Source organism: Oryzias latipes, chromosome 18 (genome assembly GCF_002234675.1).
Source record: "Oryzias latipes chromosome 18, ASM223467v1".
In the NCBI taxonomy this organism is placed as follows: domain Eukaryota; kingdom Metazoa; phylum Chordata; class Actinopteri; order Beloniformes; family Adrianichthyidae; genus Oryzias; species Oryzias latipes.
Window position 1 is genome coordinate 22,045,403 of NC_019876.2, and position 27,621 is coordinate 22,073,023.

Below are 27,621 nucleotides of genomic sequence, written 5' to 3' on the forward strand. Positions count from 1 at the left end.
CATCTTTGTTATAGGTTTTCCTCTCATTATTGCTTTGAGTGTATCCCAAACAATGACACGTGTGACTACTCCATTGTCATTATCTTCTAAATCGTTCTTAAATAAGTGTTATGAGGAGCAGAGTAGTATGTGTGACCTCTTTTGAGCATACGTAGTGACCTCCAGACATTAACAAATCCAACTTCTCTAAGTGTTTATTTTTTAATGGTTTTAGTGCGATGATCAGCATGTTTCTTTCTATTTGTTGTGTCCAATTTACTATCCAGGACATAAAAAAACACATTAGTACACTTTTTATTTCCTGGGTCATAATGTCAAACAACGTTTTAATGCTTTTATTTTTATTAGATTTTCACAAGTCAAAATACAACAGTCACAATTCCCACCCATAAAAACAGATATATAAATATATATTTTAAAAAGAACTCTCAAAAACAAACCAGGCAAGAAAAAAAAAGTCACTGAGTTTTCTGGAAAAATATACCATTGTCCAAACAATAGTAAGGAGTGATCATCAGAACTATAAAATTGCCGTCCTTATTCAGACTTTTTTTCGGTCCAAGAAAGATTTCTAGGATTTGAAAATAGTATGTGCTGAACCCTTTCAAGAATATCGGAGGTGTTCAAATTTAAAACAGGAGTGCATGTCATCCACTCATTGTTTGTTTGAAGGGGGTCTTGATTTTTTTCCATGAAAGAAGGATACGACGTTGGACCAAAAGCGTAGAAAATGCCAGAGCTGAAGCTTGTACTGTAGTGCAGTGACCTTGCAGTTTTGAGGAGTGACTCCAAATAATGCTCTATGTGGGTTTGGGAGGATCTTTATGTTCCATGCTTTTCCTAGGTTCCCATCTCACACCTGCATCTTGGCCAAGTGTCATCTGTCCCTGGGAAGATCTGTGCCAGTTTACTGTTTGATATGTGAAGCCTATGTACAACTTTAAATTGTATCAAACCACCTCTTGTACAGATTGATGATTTGTGGATAAACTTAGTTTTCTGCTGCCACTCTGTTCCAGTTATCTCCAATCCTTTTTCAGTGATATCTAAAGAAGGCGCTGCAGCTGTTTTAATTAGGTTGTATACACATTAATTCTTTTTTTTAAATGATATAGAGCAGGGGGGTCAAATTCATTTTAGGTCGGGGCCTACATTCCACCCGTCTAATCTCAAGTGGGCTGGACCAGTAACATAAAAGCAAAATAAAAGCTTTGGTTTTCTTTTGTTTAACTTTTTTAAATTTATACAGACTGAATATTTTACATCTGACACTGACACAATCCAGATAGTAAACTTAAGAGGGGGCTACGGAAAAAAAATGAATCCCCTGCCTAAAATGTAAATGTGAACATTTGTGAACAGGAATTTGGAGTTAACCTCCCTTTCTCTCCTGAAACTTCACCCATCCATCAATATCAAGATTCAGATCCTGTGCAGAAACACATTTACTGTCATTCAAGTGTGCAAAACACAACGAAATGTCCAAGAATCTTTTCCTGGTTGGCTACCTTAATTTTGTGGCAACATCTGCCTTCTTCCATACCTTTAATGGGCGCCATCAGTGACCAGACTGACATTACATGACCACCTTACTCCAACATTGTCCAGTGCAGTAACGAGAGCTGACTATGTCATCAGCTGTTATTGTGTCCATCAACTCAAGAAACTCTGCTGACAGTCTCTCCAACAAAACTAATAATTAAAGCTACAAGTAGCATTTACCTTAGCGTGGGTGTTATCAGTGGGTCTCTTAATTAGGACAGATGACAGGGACACAGCTTTTGGTGCGAGAGCATTCACATGTACTTTTTTCTGTAACTCCTCGTGGCATATACAGGCCGACAGCACCATCTATTGGTGGCGGTGGTTATTACTGCTGTCTGTCACAATATAACACATCCCTCTTTTTCCAAGACAGGTTATTCATAACATTTTAAACAGTTGTTTAAACACAAAAGCAACCTCTAAAGAATTTGAACATTATTTATTTATTTATTTATTTTTTAACTTGTCCTGTCCAACAGCTGGGCAGGCAGATGAGAGCTGAAGGTCTCTTGTGTTGGACATATTTTACTTTAACAATAGGGGTTATGAATCTTCTGACAAACCAGAGGTATGTCTGAATAAACCCCTTTTGTAATTGAGGCCAGACTTTATTCATTTTAATTATTTTTGAAATTCTTTTGTGTTGGACCGGACGGAAAAGGAAAGAAGGGAAGAAGAGTGAGGGATGTTAGAGAAGGGGGACAGGAGGGTGATCATAGGAGGGGGGAGGGGGGTAAAACCATGAAGCAGCATAAAGCAACAAGCTACTGGATGTTTATCATTGCGGTAAGGTACAGATAGAACACAAATCTCAAAGGGGTGGGGCCTGTCCACACACACACACTCAAATGTTATAAACACACCTGTTAGCTGCAAAAATGTCCACATCTCAACACGTACACAATACAGATAGTGTTCACACACGCATACTTATGCCTACAAGCCAACTAGTGTGAGATATTTCATTCATTCACGCAATTTGTTAGTGCCTACCTGTTGGTGTTTGGCCGGTAGGGTACTGAGGGGACATCTCCTGATTACTCACAGTGATGTCCCATCACTCTCCCCACCAAGGGGCCCTAAATGTCTAAGGTGCAGTTAAAATTGGCGGGTAGGGTGCTGAGAGGACATCTGCTGCTTGCTGGCAGTGATGTCCAAGCACCCCCCCTACCAAGGGCCCTACATGTCTAAGGTGCAAATAAAACCGAGAGAGGGGGGGCCCACTCCATACGGCAAGCATGGGAGGGGGACCACTGCCAAGTAGCCCAACCACAAGGCTCAACGCAGGCTAAACCCCCCACCCCCTCAACCTAATATGAGATTATATGAGGAAGGGGGTAAGTTGGGGGCAGCTGGTAGCCTGTCCCCCGGTGGTCAAACAGCCACCCCCCAGCCCCCCCCCCATCCCCGAGGCGCAGACGCCCCAGGCCCAGCACCACCCACCCCACACAGAATGGGAGGAGCCAGAAAGTGCGCCCCCACCCCGGAGCAAGCCCAGGCCCCCACCCCCAAGCGCCGGCCCTGGGAGAGCTCTGGTCAGGCCTCGGGACCGAGGCCGCCAACTGGTCAGGGCAACCGCCGATTGCCTCATCGAAGACCCCGACCCGTCAAACCCCCAAGGTCCTGTACCGATAGTGGGACCCCCCCCCCCAGAAAGCCCCCCCCCACAGGACGGAGCCGACAAGCCCCCCCCCACACACACACACACCCCCAGACCCCGCAGCCCCAGCCGATGACACCCAGAGCCCCAAGAGGGTTGCCCCGCCCCGTCCCAGAGCCAGGGAAGGGCTGATCCCAGCCCCAGGCGTAGAACGCAGCCCGCCCAGCGCCGCTAGACCCCCCCCCCCAAGCAGGACCCCCCGCCAACCCTCCCAGCACAGGCAAAGAGACCACCCCCCCAAGCCAAGCCGAGCCACCACTCAGCCCCCCCCACCACCACACCCCCCCCCACACCCGCGCCCAGAAGACCACGCAGCACCCCAGCCCGCCCCACCCAGGCACCGGACCCGGCCCCCCGACCAACGGAGTCCCCACCACCCCCCGCCAGGCACCGGAGGCCCCGACCCCCACACGACCCACGGCAGAAATGCAAGGAGCAGCGACGACCAGGCCCCCCCACCCCCTAAGTGATGGAGTTAGCGTGTGTTCAAGAATCTTCCAGAATTTGAACATTAGACAGTCTTATGCTCCTAACATAATCGCAAGGCAAATTCAGATTGCGAACAACTTTACATTTAACAATGTGCATCTTAGTGCAGTAGTCTGAAACATCGACATACAAACATTTAACTTATTTGTGAAGAAACTGGATTCTCTAGAAAGGACTTTATTAAATTTTAGGTTCGTACCCCGTCAGTTTCTTGCACACAGAAATAAATGAATAATGACTCAGAGACAGTTACTTATCTTTCAGTAGGTTTACTCTGCACAAACAGCACAGATTTGTACGCAGGGTTACAGACAGATGAACAGGGTTGTAGCATCAAAGTCCGAACCAACGAGCTCAGAAATGGGCTTGGTATATAAACCCTGCATTTGCATATTCAGAAGATCTTCCGCCATTCCGTTTGAAGAGGGAAAACCAGTGCTGGAATAACTGAGCTTAATCTCCCAAGCATCTGCGAATGATTTCATCTCATAGCTGGCAAATGGAACATGGTCGCTCACTATTTCTTTGGGAATCCCGTGTCTTGCAAACACTGATTTCATCTTTTCAATGACAGAGTAAGCTGTTTTTTTCTGGCAAGTTGAGAACCCTCCGGGTATTTGGTCAGGTTATCGATTAACAACAGATACGGTTGACCATTCAGCTCGAAGATATCTGCTCCAATTTTCATCCATGGCAGCTCCGGAATCATGTGTGGAACAAGTGGCTCCGCCTGATTCTTTGGTTGCATTTGCTGGCACTGTTCACATTTCTGAATCATAGTCTCTATATCACTGGACATGCCAGGCCAGTACAGCACCTTTTCTTGCTTTAGCTTTTGTGCGCTGCATACCTTGGTGAGCCATGTGCAGTTTTTTCCAGGATAGTTTGTCGGAAGTTCTGTGGTATCACGATCTTGTCTCCTACCATGACTATGCCTTTATGAATGCTGATGTTGTGTCGCATGGGCCAATAGCAATATAGTGCTCTGTCTAAACTTTTCCGTTTAGCTGGCCACCCATTAATGTGTTTTTCACACACTGCTTGTAGCTCACTGTCTGTTGCAACTGTTGTTTTCAGTCTATTGAGTGTGTCTTCACTCAGTCCCTCTTAGCCTCTAATGCATACACAACTCTTTTATCGCAGCCATTTTCACTTGTGGCGTCATTGTCACTGGTTGCTGTAGCACGTGAGGGCATCGGCTATGAACATGAACATGAACATGCTGGGTGTGTATGTGACAGTGAGTTCATACCTTTGCAGCTGTAACAGCATTCCTTGCAGTCTGGCTGGTGCTTTGGACAGCGGTTTGCTTTCATTGCTTCAAGCGGCTTATGATCAGACTGCACAGTCACTGGTCTTCCATAGACATACTGGTGGAATCTTCTAGTAGCAAACACAATGGCAAGCAACTCTTTTTCAATTTGTGCCTATCTCTTTTCTGTGTCTGTGAGTGTGAATGCTTGTGATGCATAACATACAGGTTGTCCTTCCTGTAGCAGGCACGCACCCAGTCCATCTTTTGAAGAGTCTGCTTGTAGAGTCAAAGATTTAGTTTGGTCATAAAATCTCAAAACTGGAGCTTGAGTGAGTTCCCTCTTCAGTGTGCTTAACGCTGCTGTGTGGTGTGGTTGCCACTGCCACACAGTGTCCTTTTTTAGTAACTGCCTCAAAGGTGCAGTAACCGACGCTGCATTTGGTATGTACTGTGCCAAGAATTTTACCATTCTCAGAAGACGCTCAAGACTTTGTTTATCCTCCGGAGTTGGCATGCCAATAATGGCTTTGATCTTTGTGTCGTCTGCTTTCTGGCCTGCTGCAGTTATGATGTGACCCATGTATTTCACTGTGTCTACTTTGAATGGAATTTTGTCCTTGTTAAACTTCACATTTGCTTTTTTCGCTCATTCCATTACCTTTTGCAGGATTTCATCATGCTCGCGCTCTGAAGTTGCTGCTATGATCATGTCATCTGCGATGATAAACATACCAGGGATGTCACCAAAAGTCTCACAGTTCTTTTGTTGAAAAACCTCGCTGGTGGAGTTAATACTTAATGGCAGCCGGAGGAAACTAAACCGGCCCCAAGGTTTCACATGGTGTTAGAAGAAGATGGCTCGTCCAGTTTGATTTGCCAGTAACCATCTTTTTTATCCAGAATGGTGAAGATTGATTTTCCTGCCAGTTTACTGCCTGGTTCAGGTCACAAGGGTCCAAACACACCCTTAGTGTTCCATTCTTTTTTTGTGTTGCAACCAGACTATTTACCTGTGGGCTCCTTGACTGGCTTTATTACTTTTCTGTCTTGTAAGTCTTTCAGTGTCTTTTTCAGTGGCTCCATAATGGACAGCGGAACATTTCTGCATGCATGAATCACAGGTGTGATGTTTGGGTCTATGTGTATGTGGTGAACTCCAGGAAACTCACCCAAGCCTGTGAAGACCTCTACGTACTTCTCAATGAGCTCTTCCTTGGTTGCTGGTTTGGTTGGCTGTGAAGACTTTGCTGCTGCGATTGTCCCAATTCGTTTCACCAGGTGCAGCTGTCCACAGGCTTTTCAACTTTAGTCTTTTTTAGACTCAATGATAATTTGTTCCTATTAAACCAATATTTTAACTTGTAAAATTCCTGAGTTATTTTACTTAGAAGTTTCTCTAAGTTCTCCCCCGAAAATAAAATGTTGGCATCATCTGCAAAAAGTATGACTTTTATAATTTGTGATGATTGGAAAATATCATTAATATAAAGAAAAAACAGATTAGGTCCAAGAATTGAACCTTGAGGTAAACCACATTTGATATTCCTATTTTTAGATTTATTTTTACCAATCTGTACAAACTGCTGTTTACCTTCCAGGTAAATCTTTAACCAGTTATACGTTAATCCTCTGATTCCATACTTTACCAGTTTATTCAGTAAAATATTATGGTCAATTGTAGGCTTTCTGTAGATCCATAAAAATTCCAATGATGAATTTGTTTTTTTCAATACAATTAGTAATCTTTTCCACAAGTTTAATTATGGCAAGTGATGTAGATCCAGGGACTGGATCTTCCCAAGAGGCTACAGGCTGATGAGATGAGTGGAAACAGCTGGTCAAGTCAGAAACAGAGCAGAGGGGAGAGGGGGAGGAGAGCTGACAGAGGCACCATGACACCATGTCCAGGACGCCGGTCCAGATCGGCACGGTAGAAGTCTTCAATGAGGGTATGGTCCAGGATGAGGGAACAGGAGATCCAGGAGCGTTCCTCAGGCCCATAACCCTCCCAGTCCACCAGGAATTGGAGGCCTTGACCACGGGCGATGATACGGGCGGGTGGAGGGGAAGCGGACGACGGGCACAAAGGGCTTTTGTCAACTGGCTTAATTTGTGAAGCATGGAAGGAAAGATGGACCTTGAGTGCCGCAGGTAGTCGTAGGCGGACACATGAAGGGTTGATGATGCGGTCAATGACATAGTGACCGATGTAGCGTGGTGCCAACTTACGGGAGGTAGCCTTGATGGGGATGTTCCACGACGAAAGTCATACCTTCTGTCCAGGTTGGTAATTGGGCCCCACCACCCTGTGGCGATTAGCTATCTGGCTGTTGCTCTCCTTGCTGTGGAGGAGAGCGGCCCTGGTCTGGTGCCAAAACCTTTGGCACAGATGGAGGTGGAGTTGGACCGAGGGCACTGCCAGATCGAGTTCCTGTGACGGAAACAGAGGTGGTGTGTAACCTAAGGAGGCTTTGAAGGGAGACATCCCCATTGCAATAGAGGGGTGAGTATTATGGGCCTATTCTACCCATACCAGATACTTGGACCAGTCAGAACTATTTTGGGCAGCTAGGCACCTTAGAGCCGCTTCCAACTCCTGGTTGGCCATCTCCGCCTGGCCGTTGGACTGTGGGTGGTATCCAGACGAGAGACTGACAGTGGCTCCGAGGGCAAAACAGAATGCCTTCCAAACTTGGGAAATGAATTGAGGACCGCGGTCCAAAATGATGCATGTGGGAATGCAGTGATGGCGGAATACCTGATTCACTAGGATGTCGGCGGTTTCAGTGGCAGTGGGTAGCTGAGGAAGAGGGACGAATTGGACAGCTTTAGAAAAACGATCAATGATGGTAAAAATAACGGTATTGCCTTGTTATGGTGGTAGTACAGTTACAAAATCCACAGCAATGTGGGACCAGGGTTGACTGGGAGTGGGAAGGGGCAGCAGATGACCAGCGGGTGGAGAATTGGATGTCTTGGAGCGGGAACCGGTGGTACAGGCCGCAACATATTCGCGAACATCCTTCTCCAGAAGAAACGTCTCTTGAGGAGACTAATAGTTCTATGGACCCCCCCCATGGCAGGGGGGGGGGGGTCCATAAGTATGTCCCCAGGTGAGTAGGAATTATTTTGGCAGTTTTCATCTTGATGGGAAACTGTCCACATTTAAATGACAAACTGAAACAAATTAAAACGAAAACAGGCAGAGGCACAGACAGTGAGGAAAAAAAATCATCCACACCTTAAGATCACTTGGGCATAGAGGGGAGCTCCAGATGTCAGAGTTCTTTTTTCAGCTACAAAGACCACTTATATAGAAATCCAAAGCAGGCTCACAGGGAGGCAGGCTCACAGGGAGGCAGGCTCACAGGGAGGCAGGCTCACAGGGAGGCAGGCTCACAGGGAGGCAGGCTCACAGGGAGGCAGGCTCACAGGGAGGCAGGCTCACAGGGAAGCAGGCTCACCACACTTATAAGATTGCCAAGAGGGTAATCCCATGTTTTCTCAGACCTTTGATCTCAGCCCAACTAAACACGAGAGTGTCAGTAGAAGAAACATTTTACTGGTGGGAGCAGACTCATATAAATGTCTACTTTTCTTTATTAAATTAGATATGTGATAAATTCTTTTTAATGGCATTTCAAGATTTGACACTTGTTAACTTGTCCCAGTTTTTGTGCTTACAACAAATTAGAATTGTATAAAAAAAGTAGAAGGTTCATTTCAGTGTGGTTAGTATTTTGCAATCATTTCTGTTGGTAAATGTATATAAGTTATCTCATTTCTGGTATAAACATGTTTGCAGAGGTGTTTGTGTCCATGTTCTGTTTCACAGGGAGGTGAAGGTGAAACTGTTGGGAGGGAACCGACTGTCCTAGCTTCTTCCCAAGATCAGCATGTTTTCTGCTTCCAGACCTGATTCAAAGGACGCTCTTTGTTAGTTTATCCGTGAGAAAAGGCTTTGCAGGGCCAGAGATGGTGTGGGACGACTGTGAATGGATGGACATGTTGCAATTAATGTTTTCTGATAGCGTTGCAGCCGTGTTCTTATCTGTTTACCCTCCTTAGAGCTCAGCGCATATGTAAATTAGGGAAACCCCAACAAATTCAATAAAAGGGGAGGCGACAGGAATATGCGCCAGAGCGGAGAGAGATTATTACTGGGAAATATTCTTGGTCTCTTGTCTTTCTTTCCTTTTGACGTTATTCAGATGTTGCAGGTTGTTTGAACCCAACAATTTCCCGAAAAACTAAGCTGTGTTATCTACAGCAGACTATTTGCAAAGTCAAATCCCAATTAAAACTGAAACGTTGCAACTCAACTTGGAAGACACATTTACTTTTCTCTGGAATATAAAAACCTTGCGTTTGCAAAGACAGTGAAATGTATACTGGTGTCATGTCTCGTCAAGTCCCTGTCCGTCACTTGTGTTGTCTCGTGTGACACTTCCTGTTTTATTCAGAAGGTTTAACCCACCTCTCGTTTCAGACCTTCCTCTTCCTTTGTGTTTCCCCACAGCTGAGACTGCCTCATCATCCCTGATCGTTCCCATCTGTGCTTCCCGTCCTCATGTATTTATAGCCTGAGTTTCCCTTTGTCCAGTGCCTGTTTGTCATGTGTCTTCACTTGTCAAACCTTAGCCAAACTTCTTGAATCCGAGAATTAAAAGTAATCTTGAACTCTGCATCTGAGTCCCGTCCTGTGTTCTGCCTTGTCAACTGGTCATGGAGAGGCTTCATTATGAAATTACAATCGCTAATCTGCATCCTTAAAAAGTTGAATGTCAGGCACAGAGAGATTTGAAATCTTCAAGTGTAGACAAAAATAAGAGATTTTATAGGCACAAAAGATTCAGGTAAGACGGATGACTTTATGGCAGAGAGTAGAACAGCAGGTGTTTTAGTACGTAGCAGAACACTGTAGTGACACTTCTGATTACCAGAGTCCAGATGGAGTCGTTCGTTGGAGTCATCCAGTGTTTTGCTCATGAAATACGGTTTGGAAGTAACAGGTCATCTGGAGGATTTGAGTAGCATTGGTACCCTCACAGTCCAATCTTTGACCATCTTTGACATACCATAACTCTTCAACTGTTCACTTGATCACCGTGAATCAGTTGATTCTGATCTGGAGGAAAGCCTCTTTTCTATGTTGGCCTTGCGCTGATATGCAACACTTAACCAATAACTAACATAAAGCGTTTTATAACTCTGCAAAACTGCTATTCTCCATCAGAATCAGCTGATTTACGTTGTGTGTTAACATTGAATACTGTCAAGTGCAAAGTTCCTTTTCTCTTCTTCAGAATCCAATGGAAGTCACACTGGAGTACAAATCATTGCAGCCAAAAAAAGCATAATTAATAATTAAATAAAAATAGTACATAAGTCGCTAGAAAAGTGTGATGCTTCTGAACTACCCTGCCAAGCCTTGTGTCATGCTTTCACACTGGACATGAAGCACAAGTGAAATTAATGTCCACCTGCTCATTTTTGATGGGCATCAGATTTGCTGTTACTTGTTCAAAATGTGTTCATAAACTAGACGCTCTCGTCATGTGTGGGAGCAGCTACCATCACATTCTTAGCCTTGTTGCTTCATGGATGCATTTACGGTATCTCTGATTTACAATGCATGGAAGACACAGATGATGTTGAGAGATTAGGTTTATCTATTTTGAAACGTTCTACAAAAGCATCGCTGATCTCGTCTCTGTGTCTGCGTTGATGACATCATTCTGAGACTCTTCCAGTGCGGTGAGCTTCACCGTCTTTTGCAGAAGCTGTGTCTGAATGACGGCGCTTTCAGCGGGACTTCTGTATCTCTGTTACCCAGTTTGATGACTTGGTGTCACGCATCAGTCCGAGGAAGAAAAAATAAAAACAATAATGTATCAATGCAGGGAAGAAAACATTCTAAAGTTTAGGGAGAGAGCGAGTAGATTCTCCTCCATGTTTGTTTTGGACAGCGCTTATTCTGTCAGTAGCAAATACTGATACACACAGCCCCAGTACCCTCTAGTGGTTGTTAGTTTTAAAAATAAAAAGAACAGACCTTTGAGCCTATTTATGTTTTTAAAAAAAATCACATTTAAGTCACTTTTGAGTATAAGTTGCACCCCTACCACACTAAAAAAAAAAAACGCGACTTTGGAAAATACAAAGTTACAGGGGTGTTGAAGAGTTAATTCACATGAAACATAACCCAGGGCAACGTGCTGTATTCTCATTGATATGTGATGTTCTCTAGCTGTTATTCAATCTGACTTAATTTTGACGATTAAATGATCAAAGAGAATCAGAAAACTCTTCTTCAAATTGCCCCCGTGCTTCATAATCGGATTATCTTTGTAAGCAAATATTTATAAGGGTGTAAAAAAACACAGGGGCAGATTTTTGGCACTTTGGCACATTTATTTGGAACGACGAGGTAAACAACTTTCTTCAGAAAACAACAAAAACTTTCACTAAACATTAACATGATGACATAACTGATGTCCCTGAACTGCAAACCTGCACTTTATAGGAGTGAAAGACAAACATGAAATCCTATTTGGTAATAGTACGGGTATACTATTTTCAGCTTGAATGCATTAAATTAAATCTCTCAATAAAGGTCATAGAAACAGATGGAGAAATGCAGATTGTTGAATTAGAACCTTGAAAAAAGCATTTATTCAGATCTTTGACAGAGGTGCAGTGGAGTCAAGGTGTCATAATTGATTTATTAATGTAGGGAAGTAAAATTCCTAAAATTACTGTTTTATTCGTCCATTTATGCTTTTATGGAGTTATGTCCGTTTAATTGCATAAAATGTCCGCACGTAATATCAATATTGAATTTACAGCTTGTGTTTGCAGGAAGGAAGCCCAATGATTGGGCTGGCGAACCTCAGGAACCCCCCACCCCACAGTAACCATTTACAGATACTTCAGATTAAAGGCAGGGAGCTCGTGTGGCACATCAGGATCCGACATGACTTCACCCGCGCTGTTGCTGACCTTCATCAGTGGCCTCACTGTGGCCCACTACGCTGCTGCTGGACCTTATGAGCCATGCCCTTTTGATCCATGTATCGTCTTGAAGGAGATCAATGCGTTGAAAGAAGCTTTGGAAGCCAGAGGTGACGTTCTGACAACAGTGAAGATTTTATAAAAGATTTTCTGTGTTTTAGAATAAGTAAAAATATATTTAATCAAAATGCATTTTATGTTTTACTTTTTCTTTTAGATGTACCCAAAGTAGCTTTTTCTGCCCGAACGTCTAAGGGTGGAGCCTATGGAAATTTCCAGGGTGACACAACCCTGACCTACAATGCAGTGATAACCAATGTTGGGGATGCTTATAATCCACCCACAGGTAGGTCCACCATTGAATCAATGCTGGTTTGGTTAAATAGTTTTTTGTCTTTTATTAGTAAAAGAAACTTCTTTAAAGCAAAAACATCCCACTCCCTTTTTTCAATATTCTTGAGCATACAATTATTGTATTGCCAAAATAAACTTAGTTGTTGATGGCAGACACAAACTTTTCCACTTCAGACCTCATGTTACAATGTTTTATTGATGCTACAGTCATAACTGAATTGTGCAAAAACATCTTTGTTTCAAAACAACCATGCTATGATTTGTTTCCTGAAAAAGAGGAAAAGAAGACTAACCTTATGAAAAAAACACTAAAAAGGGAAAGACAAATGAGCAGTGTAGGCAGCTTGACATTTTTACTGACCGAAAAATCTTCTTATAATATAACAAAATCTTGAAACAAGAAGTTTAACAAAAGAATGGAAAAATAAACTAAAAAACCCTTTAGATATAATTACTTAAAATTCAATCTTATAAAGCTTGACAAGTCTTTTATTTTTTGTGCTAGTTCTAAGCAAATGGTTTGTATTTGTGAGTTTTTTATGTATCCAATTGTAGTTAATATTAATTACAATGACAGAAAAGTAATGTAATAAGTGGAAATTGTTCATTTTAAAGCAAAACGTTGTCAAGATGAGAAAATGATCGTAGTATAAGTGGGCCCAACTTAATAAATCCTCATAAAATCTAAAACTAGCACTTATTTTTAGAATATAAATCTAAATGTTTGCTTACAAATAAGGACATTCAGTCCCAGTCTAACATTTCAACATATATTGATTGACCTTTGAAATAATATCTCATGGAACCAAAACCTTCAGTGAAACTTGTTTTTTTCTTCTTAAATGACATAATTCTATTGTCATTACTATGGAGGAAAAGGATTTTGACTCATTATCCCCCAGGGATCTTCACTGCGCCTGTCAAAGGCCTGTATTACTTCACCTACTTTGCTCACGGTGGAGGAACGGACCGCATTAATCTACATCTCAAGAAGGATGGTACTATTGTTGCTGGCATCCACGACCACCCGTCAGACGCTGATACTGCAGATAACGCAGGCAACGCTGTGTTCCTGGAGTTGGAGCAGGGAAATCAAGTGTATGTGACCCTTGTGGCAAACTCAGCTGTTTATGGGGAAGGATTCGCCACCACCTTTAGTGGAGTTCTGCTCAGCAAGTCCTAAGCAGCTGTTCACTTTTTTTTTAATCCAAATTGTTTCTTTTTAAAACTTTATTTCTTTTTATTACACAAGATGATGGAGAAAACTTGATTCCCCTTTGTTGTAATTTTATGTGAACAGTTTTTCAAAAATAAAATCTGTCCCTTTAAACGTGTGGATTTGTATTTTGTTCAGTAATGGTCGTCAGATTTAAGGTACAAAAATAAGAAACACTAAAGATCATTTGAGTATAAAGCCGACTGGAAGCACATGGGTTTCATATCTTTGACCTCAAATCTCCCATTACATGGAGTCTAAGGGTTTATTCAGACTGGACACATTTGGTCCGCTTAAAGTGAACAGAACCAGAGTTTGTTTCCCTCGATAATATGGAACAAATTTTCAGTCTGAATACACCCAACTGGAACCGCTCCAGGACCCATCTTTCAAGGTTATTTCTGTTTGTTTCTAATCGGACTGAGCTCAGGTTTGCTCTGAGTTTCCTCAGTCTGAATAGGCTCCATGCACGGAGCAGAACAACTGGACCAAAAAGGCCACCGTAGCCGAGAATTATGGGATGTAGACAGAGGAGGAAGGAAGCTGAGCTGCAGACAAATGTGGAGCAACAATATGACACATCAACTCATTGAAATGAGGTTGAATGAATGCAGGTTCATTAAAACAACATTTAGGTTGATACATTGCTTCTCACGCTTTTCCCGTTAATCTATATGTCATAAACACTTGTAAGAATACCTTTGCATTTCCTCAGTAATGGCCTTGCAGCATGCGTCCGCCGTACCAAAGTAGCAAGTTGAAAGTGTTGTACCTGAAGTTCAAAATTGGTCAGCGAAATACAATGTTTGAATAAGTGAACTATCCTAACAAGGATTGCAAAGAGCAGGACTCCCATTATTCTTTCTCTTGTTGCTTTGCCGCCCTCATAATTCATGGCCAACAACCGAAAAGATCTTTAGTCACGACAAGCTTTGATTTGAAACAGAATAGTGTGGTAGACGGCAGTCTGAATACAGACCAAACACAAGGTTCAGCAGTCGATCCGGACCAACTTAAGCAGACTGTGTCCAGAATGATGGACTTTGCCAGTCTGAATACACCCTAAGTCAATTCTAACAACAAAACCAGAACCAAGATTTTTATTGTTTCGTTTGATCAGGATGTATTATTTAAGGCTCACATATCACAGGAAGTAAAACTGCATTCTTTAACCTACAGTGTTATCACCGCTTCTTTCCATGACGGAGGTATTGCTCCATGTCCAGGTGTATGATTAAATGATCATTCAAGAAGTGGTACAAGATGTTCACTAAGTGTTTTATACCATTCCGTTGGTAAGCCAACACTACTGGGGGTTTTGTTAGATTTGAGTCTCCTCAGTGCTTTCTTTATTTCTAGTAAATTTTTCATTGTGTATTTCCCCAATTGTTGGCAAGTCTAGCTTTTCAAGAAGTTCTTTCATTTGGTTCATATCTGCACTGTTTGGTTGCTTGTACAATTGTTTATAATAATTTATGAATTTATTTTCAATCTCCTTGGGGTCATTTATGTACTGGCTTGTATCTGGGTCTACTAACTTGTGAAATGTTCGATCCACTTGCAGTTTTCTTAATTTTTTTGTTAATTTATTTGCTCGTCCACTCACCTCATAGGATTGTTTCAAAAATCTGGTGTTTTTTTTCCTCCAAGTCCTCCATTAGTTGCTTGTCTAATTTATCCCTGATTTCTTTCATTTTTTAGAGCAACTGAAGATCTTGCGTGGCTTTATGTTGTTGTTCAATTTTCAAAGAATTTTCCTTGTTTATGACTTTCTTCTTTAGCTTTTTTTTTGGCTGCCATCTTTGTTATAGGTTTTCCTCTCATTATTGCTTTGAGTGTATCCCAAACAATGACACGTGTGACTACTGACAGGTTTTGAATAAGCTGGACCCAAATGCAGACAGGAAACAGATTTATTGAGAAGAGGATTGAGTCTTTGAGAGAGTAAACTGGCAGAAGATCCAGAAGGCGAGGCTGAAAGTGGTGGGCTTGGCTCGTGTTTGAGCTGCTTGGTTTGGTTTGCTTTGGTTCGGCTTGGCTTGGCTTAACTTGGTGTGGTGCAGCTTAGCTTGGCTGGACCTTGCTTGGTTCGGGGCTGCTTGGCTCAGCTTGGTTGGGTCTTGAGCTGCTTGGCGTGGCGTGGCGTGGCTTGGCTTGGCTTAGTCTTGAGCTGCTCAACTTGGCTTTGCTTAGCTTTTGCTTTAACCAGCGGGGATCAGTGGTCTTTTCCATAGAGGAGAACAGACGAACCGACGATGGCCGGAGGAAGAGAAGGACTTATAAAGGCAGACTAATCAGATGTAGAACAGGTGCGGCAACCAGCGGCAGGTGTGCGGGGACGGCCTCGACACCTGACAGTACCCCCTCCACAAGGGACGCCACCCGGCGGCCGAAACCGGTCAGGGTGCAGACGGCGAAAGTCCCGCACCAAGGCATCATCCAAAATGAACGAACGGGGCACCCAACACCGCTCCTCAGGGCCATAGCCCTCCCAGTCAACCAAATACTAGAAACCACGGGCCCGGCGGCGAACACCCAGGAGGCGACGGACAGAAAAGGCAGGATGGTCATCCACAAGCCGGGCGGGCGGAGGGGGCTCGGCCGGAGGGCGACGCCACAGGCTTAAGACGGGAGACGTGGAAGACAGGGTGGACTCTCATGGAACGGGGAAGACGAAGCTTGACGGAAGCAGGATTAATAACCGAGTCAATCACAAAAGGGCCAACGTAACGGGGCGACAGCTTCCTTGATTCAGTGAGCAGGGGCAAATCCTTAGTAGAAAGCCAAACTTTCTGGCCAATGGAATAGGCTGGGGCTGTGGTACGAGAACGGTCTGCAGCAGTCTTAGTGCGTTGAGAAGCACGGAGTAAAGACCGTCTGGTAGCAGTCCAGACCTTACGACACCGGCGGATATGGGCTGCAACAGATGGAACCGCCAAATCCTGCTCCTCAGATGGGAAGAGGGGAGGCTGATAGCCCAAGGAGGCCTCAAATGGAGAACGGCCTGTGGCGGAAGAAACCAGAGAATTATGTGAATACTCCACCCAGACGAGAAAATCAGACCAAGTCGTGGGATTCTGAGAGCAAACACAACGAAGAGCGGACTCCAAGTCCTGGTTAGTGCGTTCTGTCTGACCATTGGTTTGTGGATGGAAGCCAGAAGATAAACTAGCTGTAGCCCCTAAAGCTTGACAGAAACATCTCCACACCTGGGAGGTGAATTGGGGCCCTCGGTCAGAGACGATGTCAGATGGGATGCCGTGGAGACGAAACACATGGTGAGAGAGAGCACTGGCCGTCTCAGCAGCGGTGGGGAGTTTAGACATGGCAACAAAGTGTGCTGCTTTGGAAAAGCGGTCGACGATGGTGAGTATGACCGTGTTTCCTTTAGAAGCGGGGAGACCAGTTACAAAGTCGACAGCGATGTGAGACCATGGCCGAGAGGGAATAGGTAGGGGCTGGAGAAGACCAGCGGGCGCTTGATGCGTGGACTTGTTGGTGGCACAAACTGTACAGGCGGCCACAAAAGCCCTAGTGTCCGCAGCCATGGTGGGCCACCAGAAACGTCGTTGAATCTGGGAGAGGATGCGGTGAAAGCCTGGGTGGCAAGAGAAACGAGACGCATGAATCCAAGTCAACACCTGGGGCCGGACTGCTGCAGGGATGTATTGGCGGTTGGGCGGTCCGCCTCCCGGGTCGGGGTCAGTGACCAGAGCATCTCGAATGGCCGCTTCGATTTCCCAAGTGAGACTGGCCACCACACATGAGGAAGGAAGAATGGAATCTGCCGGGAAGTCAGGGTCGTTGGAGGTATGTAAACGAGGGAGGGCGTCAGGCTTCTGATTACGTGATCCAGGACGGAAAGAAACGGTAAAGTTAAATAGACTGAAAAACAAGGCCCAACGAGCCTGACGTGGATTGAGTCTCTTAGCAGCACTGAGATATTCTAAGTTTTTGTGGTCTGTCCACACCAGAAATGGATGTTCAGCCCCCTCCAACCAGTGCCGCCACTCCTCCAAGGCCAACTTAATGGCCAACAGCTCCCGATTTCCCACATCATAGTTCCGTTCAGAGGCTGAAAGCTTACGGGAGAAAAAGGCACAAGGGTGGAGTTTTCCATCATCGGTCCGTTGAGAGAGGACAGCCCCCACCCCAGTATCGGAAGCGTCGACCTCGACCACAAACTGCCGGGTGGGATCAGCGTGAGCTAAAACAGGAGCAGTGGTAAACAAGTCCTTGAGATGGTTAAAGGCATCCTCTGCCTCCTGGTTCCACCGGAATGAGGTCTTACTTGATGTCAAACTGGTCAGAGGATTAGCGATGCAGCTATAGTTGCGCACGAAGCGCCGGTAAAAGTTGGCAAAACCAAGAAAGCGTTGCAGATCTTTGCGGGAAGTCGGTCGGGGCAAGTCTTTTATTGCAGCGACTTTGGTTGGGTCCATATTCATACTCCCCTTCTCGATGATGAAGCCCAGGAAGGACACTCTGGGGACGTGAAATTCACATTTCTCTGCTTTTACGAAAAGTTTGTTTTCGAGAAGTCTGTGAAGGACTAGGCGTACATGCTGACAGTGTGACTCAAGAGAAGGGGAATAAATGAGAATGTCGTCCAAGTAGACGAATACAAATCGGTTCAGGAAGTCTCTTAAGATGTCATTAACGAGAGCCTGGAACACCGCTGGAGCATTAGTCAAGCCAAAGGGCATGACCAGGTACTCAAAATGACCCAAGGGGGTGTTAAATGCCGTCTTCCACTCGTCCCCTTCCCGTACCCGCACCAGATGATAAGCATTCCGGAGGTCCAACTTACTGAATACCGCAGCACCCTGGAGGTATTCAAATGCTGAGTTTAATAAAGGTAGAGGGTATTTATTTTTGACAGTGATTTTATTGAGTTGCCGGTAATCAATACAAGGGCGGAGAGTCTTGTCCTTCTTTTCAACAAAGAAAAAACCTGCAGCCAGTGGAGAGGAAGATGGTCGGATTATGCCAGCTGCCAGGGATTCTTTGATGTACAACTCCATGGCCTGGAGCTCCGGTTTCGAGAGGCTATAGAGGTGGGATTTCGGCAAAGTGGTACCTGGGATAAGCTCAATAGGGCAATCATACGGTCTATGGGGAGGAAGAGCTGAAGCCTTCTGTTTACTAAAGACCGCTAAAAGGTCATGGTAGATGGAGGGGACGTCAGACAGATCTGGGGAGTCAAGAGAGGGCGAAGACCTGGGCTGATCAGGGTAAGCAGAGCGAAGGCAAGTGGCGTGACAATAGGGGCTCCAACTCATGATGTTGTTAGACTGCCAATCAATGTGTGGGTTGTGGAGACAAAGCCAAGGGCGTCCCAATATTATTTGACTGGAAGTAGCCTGAAAGACATAAAACTGCAGGGTTTCGACATGGTTGCCAGAAACACATAGGAGAACAGGAGCCGTTTAGTGTTGGATGACTGCAAGGGGTTGCCCATTAGCAGCACTAACCCTCAAAGGAGGGTCCAAAGGGATGAGTTTTAATCCCACCTCGAGGGCCAGGCCCTCATTGAGAAAATTTCCCTCAGCCCCCGTGTCAATGAGAGCAGACACCGAACGGGACCATGAACCAGACGACAGGGAGACCATAAATTCAGTCTTGGGTGGGGTGTGATTTAGAAACCCTGCGCCCTTCAGTGTCCCCATATTCACTGAAGGGCTCTGTCTTTTGGTCTCACAGGACAGACAGCCACCTGATGAGCATTGCTGCCACAATAGAAACATTCGCCTCGTGTCCATCGTTCCTGCCTTTCCTTAGGCGTTAAACGTGTCCTCCCCAACTGCATTGGCTCTTCAGTGGATGCAGATGAAACCGCGGGCTGATACGTCGAAAAACTCGAAGAGGGCGTTTCCTGGCGTGACGTAGTTCTCGGAAAGGACGGCTGGGACTTGTAGTTCCGGGTAGGGCGGCGCTCTCGAAGGCGGTTGTCGATTCTGATAGAAAGAGAAATGAGAGCTTCCAGGGAGACAAGTTTGTCATAATGCAACAGTTCATCTTTTATGGCGTCATTCAACCCGCTTTTCTTTTTATTAGATTTTCACAAGTCAAAATACAACAGTCACAATTCCCACCCATAAAAAAAAAGATATATAAATTTATATTTTAAAAAAATACTCTCAAAAACAAACCAGGCAAGAAAAAAAAAATCACTGAGTTTTCTACAAAAATATACCATTGTCCATACAATAGTAAGGAGTGATCATCAGAACTATAAAATTGCCGTCCTTATTCAGACTTTTTTTCGGTCCAAGAGAGGTTTCTAGGATTTGAAAATAGTATGTGCTGAACCCTTTCAAGAATATTGGAGGTTTTCCAATTTAAGACAGGAGTACATGTCATCCACCCATTGTTTGTTTGAAGGGGGTCTTGATTTTTTTCCATGATAGAAGGATGCGACGCCGGACCAAAAGCGTAGAAAATGCCAGTGCTGAAGCCTGTAGTGCAGTGACCTTGCAGTTTTGAGGAGTGACTCCAAATAATGCTCTATGTGGGTTTGGGAGGATCTTTAAATTCCATGCTTTGCCTAGGGAGTCGGACCCCCCCCCCACAGAAGGCCTGGAGGCTCTTGCACCCCCAGAACATATGTGTGAGGGTTCCCATCTCACGCCTGCATCTTGGCCAAGTGTCGTCTGTCCCTGGGAAGATCTGTGCCAAGTTTTCATTTCATCAGATAGATTGTTCCAGAGTGTGACACCCTTTACTGAGATACACATCAGTTTTAGGGTTCTCCTTACTTTAGGTTGAAATAAATTGTTGGTTCCTTTCAATTGATGTTAATTAACAGCATCTCTGTTTTGAAACATCGAGGGCATATTAGTTAGCAGAGAATTTATTGATGCTTTACACATAATTTGGGCAGTTTTAAAATCTACCAAATCCTGTAATTTTAAATTAAATGCATTAAGAAAAAGTGGAGTGGTGTGCTCATTATATTTAACTTTGTGAATAAATCTGATGGCTCGTTTTTGGAATATAATGAAAGATTATACAATGTCAAATTGTATACAATGAAACAATGTCCCCACACTTCAATACAGTAATTGAAAAAAGCAAACAAAACATCTGTTCTTCCCTTAAAAGAAGGATCCCAGCACTCAAACGTAATTTGTTAGGGCGGGGGGGGGGGGGGGGGGGTGCTAGTCCTTAGGGATGTCAGGGCATGAATGGTTGGGCTGGACCTCCTGCCCCTCAGTTCTGGCACCGGCCCCTTCCTTGCTGACTGTCACTCAGCGCTGGCGCGGCTCTGGCCTCTATCTGCGGCTGGCTTGCCTGTGCCCGCGGGCGCACAGGGTTGGTGACCCCTGCTCTAAGTTCTCCCCTGAACATAAAATGTTGGTATCATCTGCAAAAAGTATGACTTTTATCATTTGTGATGATTAGCAAATATCATTAATACTTTTCCAATTTATTTAGTAAAATATGATGGTCAATCGTATCGAAGGTTTTCTGTAGATCTATAAAAATTCCAATGATGAATTTATTTTTTCAATAGTAATCTTTTCCACAAGTTCAATTATGGCAAGTGATGTAGATCTTTCTTGTCGGAAGCCATGTTGACAGTTGAATAGCAAATTGTTTTTCTCTTAATTAAGTAATCTTGAATTAAAAAGTTTATCCAATATTTTTGAAAGCTGAGGCAATAGAGAAATAGGACGGTAATTTGAAAAACAATGCTTGTCTCCTGTTGTAAGTAAATGAATTATTTTGGCAGTTTTCATTTTGGTGTCTATATTTAGATGACAAATTGAAACAAATTAAAGTCAAAACAGGCAGAGGCACAGACAAAATAAACTGATCACCTGAGCAGTGGGGGAAATAAAAATCATCCACACCTTAAACTCACTTGGTCATAGAGGGGAGTTTTGGATGCCAGAGTTATTTTTCAGCTAAAAAGACAACTTATATAGAAATCCAAAGCAGGCTCACAGGGAGGCAGGCTCACAGGGAGGCAGGCTCACAGGGAGGCAGGCTCACAGGGAGGCAGGCTCACAGGGAGGCAGGCTCACAGGGAGGCAGGCTCACCACACTTATCAGATTGCCCAGAGGGTTAGCCACTGATGGGCAGGGTTTCGGCACCTCACACCAAGTGCCCATTTTTATACTGCTCCAAGGTTAGTCAGGGGATTGCCTGCAGCTGTGCATCATCATCTTGCTACACATGTCACAGCTACAAGCTTTTTCCAACAGAATTTTTTCCTCTTCTCCTGATTTACATCCATTTAAATTAAGAAACACTTGTAAAAGCAATTTTGAGCTTCTTTTTTTCATATATGTCGTCATTAGAAACATGATACAAGACCGTAGGTCTTTGATAAGCCACAGCTGGTTCTCCAATGGATTGTCACTGTGGTCCAGATCTGATCCTGACATTCTCTAGACATCAGGACCAGACAAAAGAACAAGTAGCAGATCGTAGACAATGTAGAAGAACAAACAAATGTCTATGAAGAATTGAGAGTTGAAAGGTCACAAAAACACACTTCTCCACATTTTGATCCTGAAGAGTGTTTCATGCAAGTCTGCATTCACAGGGGATTGTCTAAAGGTTGTGCCTCCTCATCCATGAGATCCCGTGTTGTCTCAGACCTTTGATCTCAGCCCAACTAAACACTACTGGAAGCAGACTCATATAAATGTTTAGTTTTGGATATTAAGTTAGATATGTGATAAATTCTCTTTACTGGCATTTCAAGATTTGACACTAGTTAACCTGTCTCTGTAACTGTAAACAGTAAATTAGACTTCTACAAAAAGGAGAAGGTTCATTTCAGTGTAGTTAGTATTTTGTAATAATTTCCAGAAATACTAAGCTGTATTATCTACAGCAGACTATTTGCAAAGTCAAATCCCAATAAAAACTCAAACGTTGCAACTCAACTTGGCAGATATATTTGCTTTTCTCTGGAATATAAAAACCTTTTGTTTGCACAGACTGTCAAATGTATACTGGTCATGGAGAAGCTTCATTATGAAATTGCAATTGCTAATCTGCATCCTTTTTTGAATGTCAGGCACAGAGAGATTTGAAGTCTACAAATGTAGACAAAAATAAAAGAGATTTTATAGGCACAAAAGATTCAGGTAAAACGGATGACTTTATGGCAGAGAGTAGAACAGCAGGTGTTTTAGTACATAGCAGAACACATGTAGTGACACTTCTGATCACCAGAGTCCAGACGGAGTCGTTCATTGGAGTCGTCCAGTGTTTTGCTTATGACATACGGTTTGGAAGTAACAGGTCATCTGGGGGATTTGTCAAGTCAAGTCAAGTCAAGTAACTTTATTTGTCAAGATCTACAATGTTGACACATACATAGAAATTGAAATTGCGTTTTCTCTTCATCTTCAGTTTAAACGGGGAGACACCTTCAAATTGCACAATAAACCAACTATAAATAGTAGTAGAGGCCTAAATATAATTTGAATAGCATTGGTACCTTCACTGTCCAATCTTTGACCATCTTTGACATACCATAACTCTTCAACTGTTCACTTGATCACCGTGAATCAGTTGATTCTGATCTGGAGGAAAGCATCTTTTCTATATTGGCTTTGCACTGATATGCAACACTTAACAGATAACTAACGTAAAATGTTTTATAACTCTGCAAAACTGCTATTCTCCGTCAGAATCAGCTGATTTACATTGTGTGTTAACATTGACTACTGTAAAGTGTTGCATTTCAGTGCAAAGCTTCTTGTCTGTTCTTCAGAATCCAATGAAAGTCACACTGGAGTACAATTAAAAGCAGCCAAAAGAAGCATAATTAATAATTTGAAAAATTCTACATAAATCGCACTTTGTGCCATGCTGCTTTCACACTGAACCCGAAGCACAAGTGAAACTCATGTCAACCTCCACATTCTTGATGGGCATCAGATTTGCTGTTACTTGTTCCAAATGTGTTCATAAACTAGACGCTCTCGTCATGTGTGGGAGCAGCTACCATCACATTCTTAGACTTGTTGCTTCATGGAAGCATTTACTGTATCTCTGATTTACAATGCATGGAAGACACAGATAATGTTGAGAGATCAGGTTTATCTATTTTGAAACGTTCTACAAAAGCATCGCTGATCTCGTCTCTATGTCTGCGTTCATGACATCATTCTGAGACTCTTCCAGTACGGTGAGATCCACCATGTTTTGCAGAGGCTGCGTCTGAATGACAGCGCTTTCAGCGGGACTTCTGTATCTCTGTTACCCAGTTAGATAACTTGGTGTCACGCATCAGTAGGAGGAAGAAAAAATAAAAACATTAATGTATCAATGCAGAGAAGAAGACATTCTAAAGTTTAGGGAAAGAGCGAGTAGATTCTCCTCCATGTTTGTTTTGGACAGCGCTTATTCTGTCAGTAGCAAATACTGATACACACAGCCCCAGTACCCTCTAGTGGTTGTTAGTTTTAAAAATAAAAAGAACAGACCTTTGAGCCTATTTATGTTTTTAAAAAAAAATCACATTTAAGTCACTTTTGAGTATAAGTTGCACCCCTAACCATACTATGAAAAAAAACACGACTTTTGAAAATACAAAGTTACAGTGGTGTTGAAGAGTTAATTCACATGAAACATAAGCCAGGGCAACCTGCTATATTCTCATTGATATGTGATGTTCTCTAGCTGTTATTCAATCTGACTTAATTTTGACAATTATTGTTTCTCTTTCGGCTTTTCCCAGCAGGTGTCGCCACAGCGAACGAGTCGCATGGTAAACTTGGCAATGTTTTACGCCGGATGCCATTCCTGACCCAACCCTCTCAAAGCAACCGGGCTTGGGACCGGCACAGAAGTAGAGAAGGGAACAGGGAGCAACCCGGAGTCGAACCCTGGTTTCACGGACGGACGGCGCCGCAAACCGCCACGAGCTAAACCGGCTCTCACTTAATTTTGACAATTAAATGATCAAAAATAATCAGAAAATTCCTCTTAAAATTGCCCCTGCGCTTCATAATCTGAATAACTTTGTAAGCAAATATTTATAAGGGTGTAAAAAAACACGGGCAGATTTTTGGCATTTTGGCACATTTATTTGGAACAACGAGGTAAACAACTTTCTTCAGAAAACAACAAAAACTTTCACTAAACATTAACATGATGACATAACTGATGTCCCTGAACTGCAAACCTGCACTTTATAGGAGTGAAAGACAAACATGAAATCCTATTTGGTAATAGTACGGGTATACTATTTTCAGCTTGAATGCATTAAATTAAATCTCTCAATAAAGGTCATAGAAACAGATGGAGAAATGCAGATTGTTGTAACAAATAGAATAAAAAAAGCATTAATTCCAATCTTTGACAGAGGTGCAGTGGAGTCAAGGTGTCATAATTGATTTATTAATGTAGGGAAGTAAAATTCCTAAAATGACTGTTTTATTCGTCTATCTATGCTTTTATGGAGTTATGTACGTTTAATTGCATAAAATGCACGTAATGTCAATATTGAATTTACAGCTTGTGTTTGCAGGAAGGAAGCCCAATGATTGGGCTGGCGAACCTCAGGAACCCCCCACCCCACAGTAACCATTTACAGATACTTCAGAATAAAGGCAGGGAGCTCGTGTGGCACATCAGGAGCCGACATGACTTCAGCCGCGCTGTTGCTGACCTTCATCAGTGGCCTCACTGTGGCCCACTACGCTGCTGCTGGACCTTATGAGCCATGCCCTTTTGATCCATGTATCGTCTTGAAGGAGATCAATGCGTTGAAAGAAGCTTTGGAAGCCAGAGGTGACGTTCTGACAACAGTGAAGATTTTATAAAAGATTTTCTGTGTTTTAGAATAAGTAAAAATACATTTAATCAAGATGCATTTTATGTTTTTCTTTTTCTTTTTAGATGTACCCAAAGTAGCTTTTTCTGCCCGAACATCTAAAGGTGGAGCCTATGGAAATTTCCAGGGTGACACAACCCTGACCTACAATGCAGTGATAACCAATGTTGGGAATGCTTATAATCCACCCACAGGTAGGTCCACCATTGAATCAATGCTGGTTTGGTTAAATAGTTTTTTGTCTTTTATTTGTAAAAGAAACTTATCTAAAGCAAAAACATCCCACTCCCTTTTTTCAATATTCTTGAGCATACAATTATTATATTGCCAAAATAAACTTAGTTGTTGATGGCAGACACAAACTTTCCCACTTCAGACCTCATGTTACAATGTTTTATTGATGCTACAGTCATAAATGAATTGTGCAAAAACATCTTTGATAAAAAAAAAACATGCTTTGATTTGTTTCCTGAAAAAGAGGAAAAGAAGACTAACCTTATGAAAAAAACCACTAAAAAGAGAAAGACAAATGAGCTGTGCAGGCAGCTTGACATTTTTACTGAACAAGATATATTATTATAATATAACAAACTTAAAACCTGGTCAAATATCTGGAATGAAATCTCTGCAAGCCTCAAATGGTTGTTTGAATGTGAAGTTTCCATGAGTGCTTCCAAATTCAGACAGTATTTTTTCCCCAGGGATCTTCACTGCGCCTGTCAAAGGCCTGTATTACTTCACCTACTTTGCTCACGGTGGAGGAACGGACCGCATTAATCTACATCTCAAGAAGGATGGTACTATTGTTGCTGGCATCCACGACCACCCGTCAGATGCTGATACTGCAGATAACGCAGGCAACGCCGTGTTCCTGGAGTTGGAGCAGGGGAATCAAGTGTATGTGACCCTTGTGGCAAACTCAGCTATTTGGGGGGAAGGATTCTTCACCACCTTTAGTGGAGTTCTGCTCAGCAAGTCCTGAGAAGCTGTTCACTTTTTTTTTTAACCCAAACATTTATATTTTAAATTACTTTTTATTACACAAAATGATGGCGAAAACTTGATTCCCCTTTGATGTAATCTTATGTGAACAGTTTTTCAAAAATAAAATCTGTCCCTGTAAATGTGTGGATTTGTATTTTGTACAGTAATGGTCCTCAGATTTAAGGTACTAAAATAAGCAGTGGCGCCTCCAGAAATTTTTCATGGGGGTGGCCGGTAGGGGGCCACATTGAATCTTGGGGTGGCACACAAAAACCATGAGCTAAATTTTTTAAATTCATTCTACTAAACTTAGTAAAACAACCTTTAGAAAACCAACAGAAAGTTAAATGCCTACTGATTTTTTTCTAGAACATTAACTTATAGTTGATACTACTATAAATTCTAGTAGATATCATTAGGCCAGTGTTTTTCAACCATTTTTGAGCCACAGCACACTTTAACCTTGACAAAAATCCCGCGGCAAACCAGCAAAAAAAAATGTAAAAAAAATTTAGAAAGAAAGGAGAAACTCATAGTCTGTATTGATCTACAGTCCCTCTGCAATCTCACATGCATTTTTGTGATAATTGTGGCAGAAAAAGCTGATCTAATAAAAGTTAAGTGAAAAGATTCAAAAAGTGTTTGATGTGTGTTCGTTGTTGTTATAAGACGTTAAGAGGATAGACTCATTGTGCGCTGAGACGCTGTCACTTTAACCCAATGCATCATGGGAGATGTAAACAGCCGCCAAACGCAAAAAGACTAGCGTCTCTGAGCTTCATTGTTTTGTTCACTTTTCACGGTCTGATACCGGATTCTGTGGAAAGCTACACCACTAAAGATGAGCTTTATCTGGTACTTTTCTTGGAACTGAGCGGCTTTATGAGCAGAATCAGAACAAAGAAGTGAAGACTTTAACCACTTCTGATTGGTCAGACTGATGACATGTGATTAAGCCTCCTAGAATGATTGGTGGAGACAGTAAAAGGGGCGGGACCTTTCAGAAAACAGTTAAAACTGCAGCTAAATCGGGGTACCGCCATTCTTATCAAAATGTTTTTAATAGAATCAAATAAACACAAAGAAAAAAGTATTTACGATCTTTCATATTCCTAATTTCAAAGTGTTCTATCAGGGGCTGTTTGGATGAACACAGAGCTGATATCCTGGAGATGGAAAATGTTTTAGACCAGTTAATGACGGTAATTTCCCACGGCACACTGGTGCGCTGCGGCACACTGGTTGAAAAACACTGCATTAATTCTTACTTCACCAGTTGGTCCAAGAACAGGTGGAGGAC

The 27,621-nt window shown here is 42.9% G+C and overlaps 1 protein-coding gene across 3 annotated transcripts; it reads left to right on the forward strand.

The window, feature by feature from the left end:
* Nucleotides 1-11,888: 11,888 nt before the first annotated feature.
* LOC101169268 (complement C1q-like protein 3) lies at nucleotides 11,889-26,461 on the forward strand. Of its 3 annotated transcripts, none has more exons than XM_023966002.1 (5): nucleotides 11,889-12,073; nucleotides 12,181-12,309; nucleotides 24,240-25,294; nucleotides 25,403-25,531; nucleotides 26,039-26,461. In XM_023966002.1, the coding sequence occupies exons 3-5, from the start codon at nucleotides 25,147-25,149 to the stop codon at nucleotides 26,317-26,319; spliced, it is 558 nt and encodes a 185-aa protein (XP_023821770.1). In that variant the 5' UTR covers nucleotides 11,889-12,073; nucleotides 12,181-12,309; nucleotides 24,240-25,146; the 3' UTR covers nucleotides 26,320-26,461. The 3 variants fall into 3 exon arrangements, with proteins under 3 accessions (XP_023821770.1, XP_004080007.2, XP_023821771.1); XM_023966003.1 differs by having other exon boundaries at nucleotides 11,916-12,073; nucleotides 24,243-25,294; XM_004079959.4 differs by lacking the exons at nucleotides 24,240-25,294; nucleotides 25,403-25,531; nucleotides 26,039-26,461 and adding an exon at nucleotides 13,220-13,651.
* Nucleotides 26,462-27,621: the final 1,160 nt, after the last annotated feature.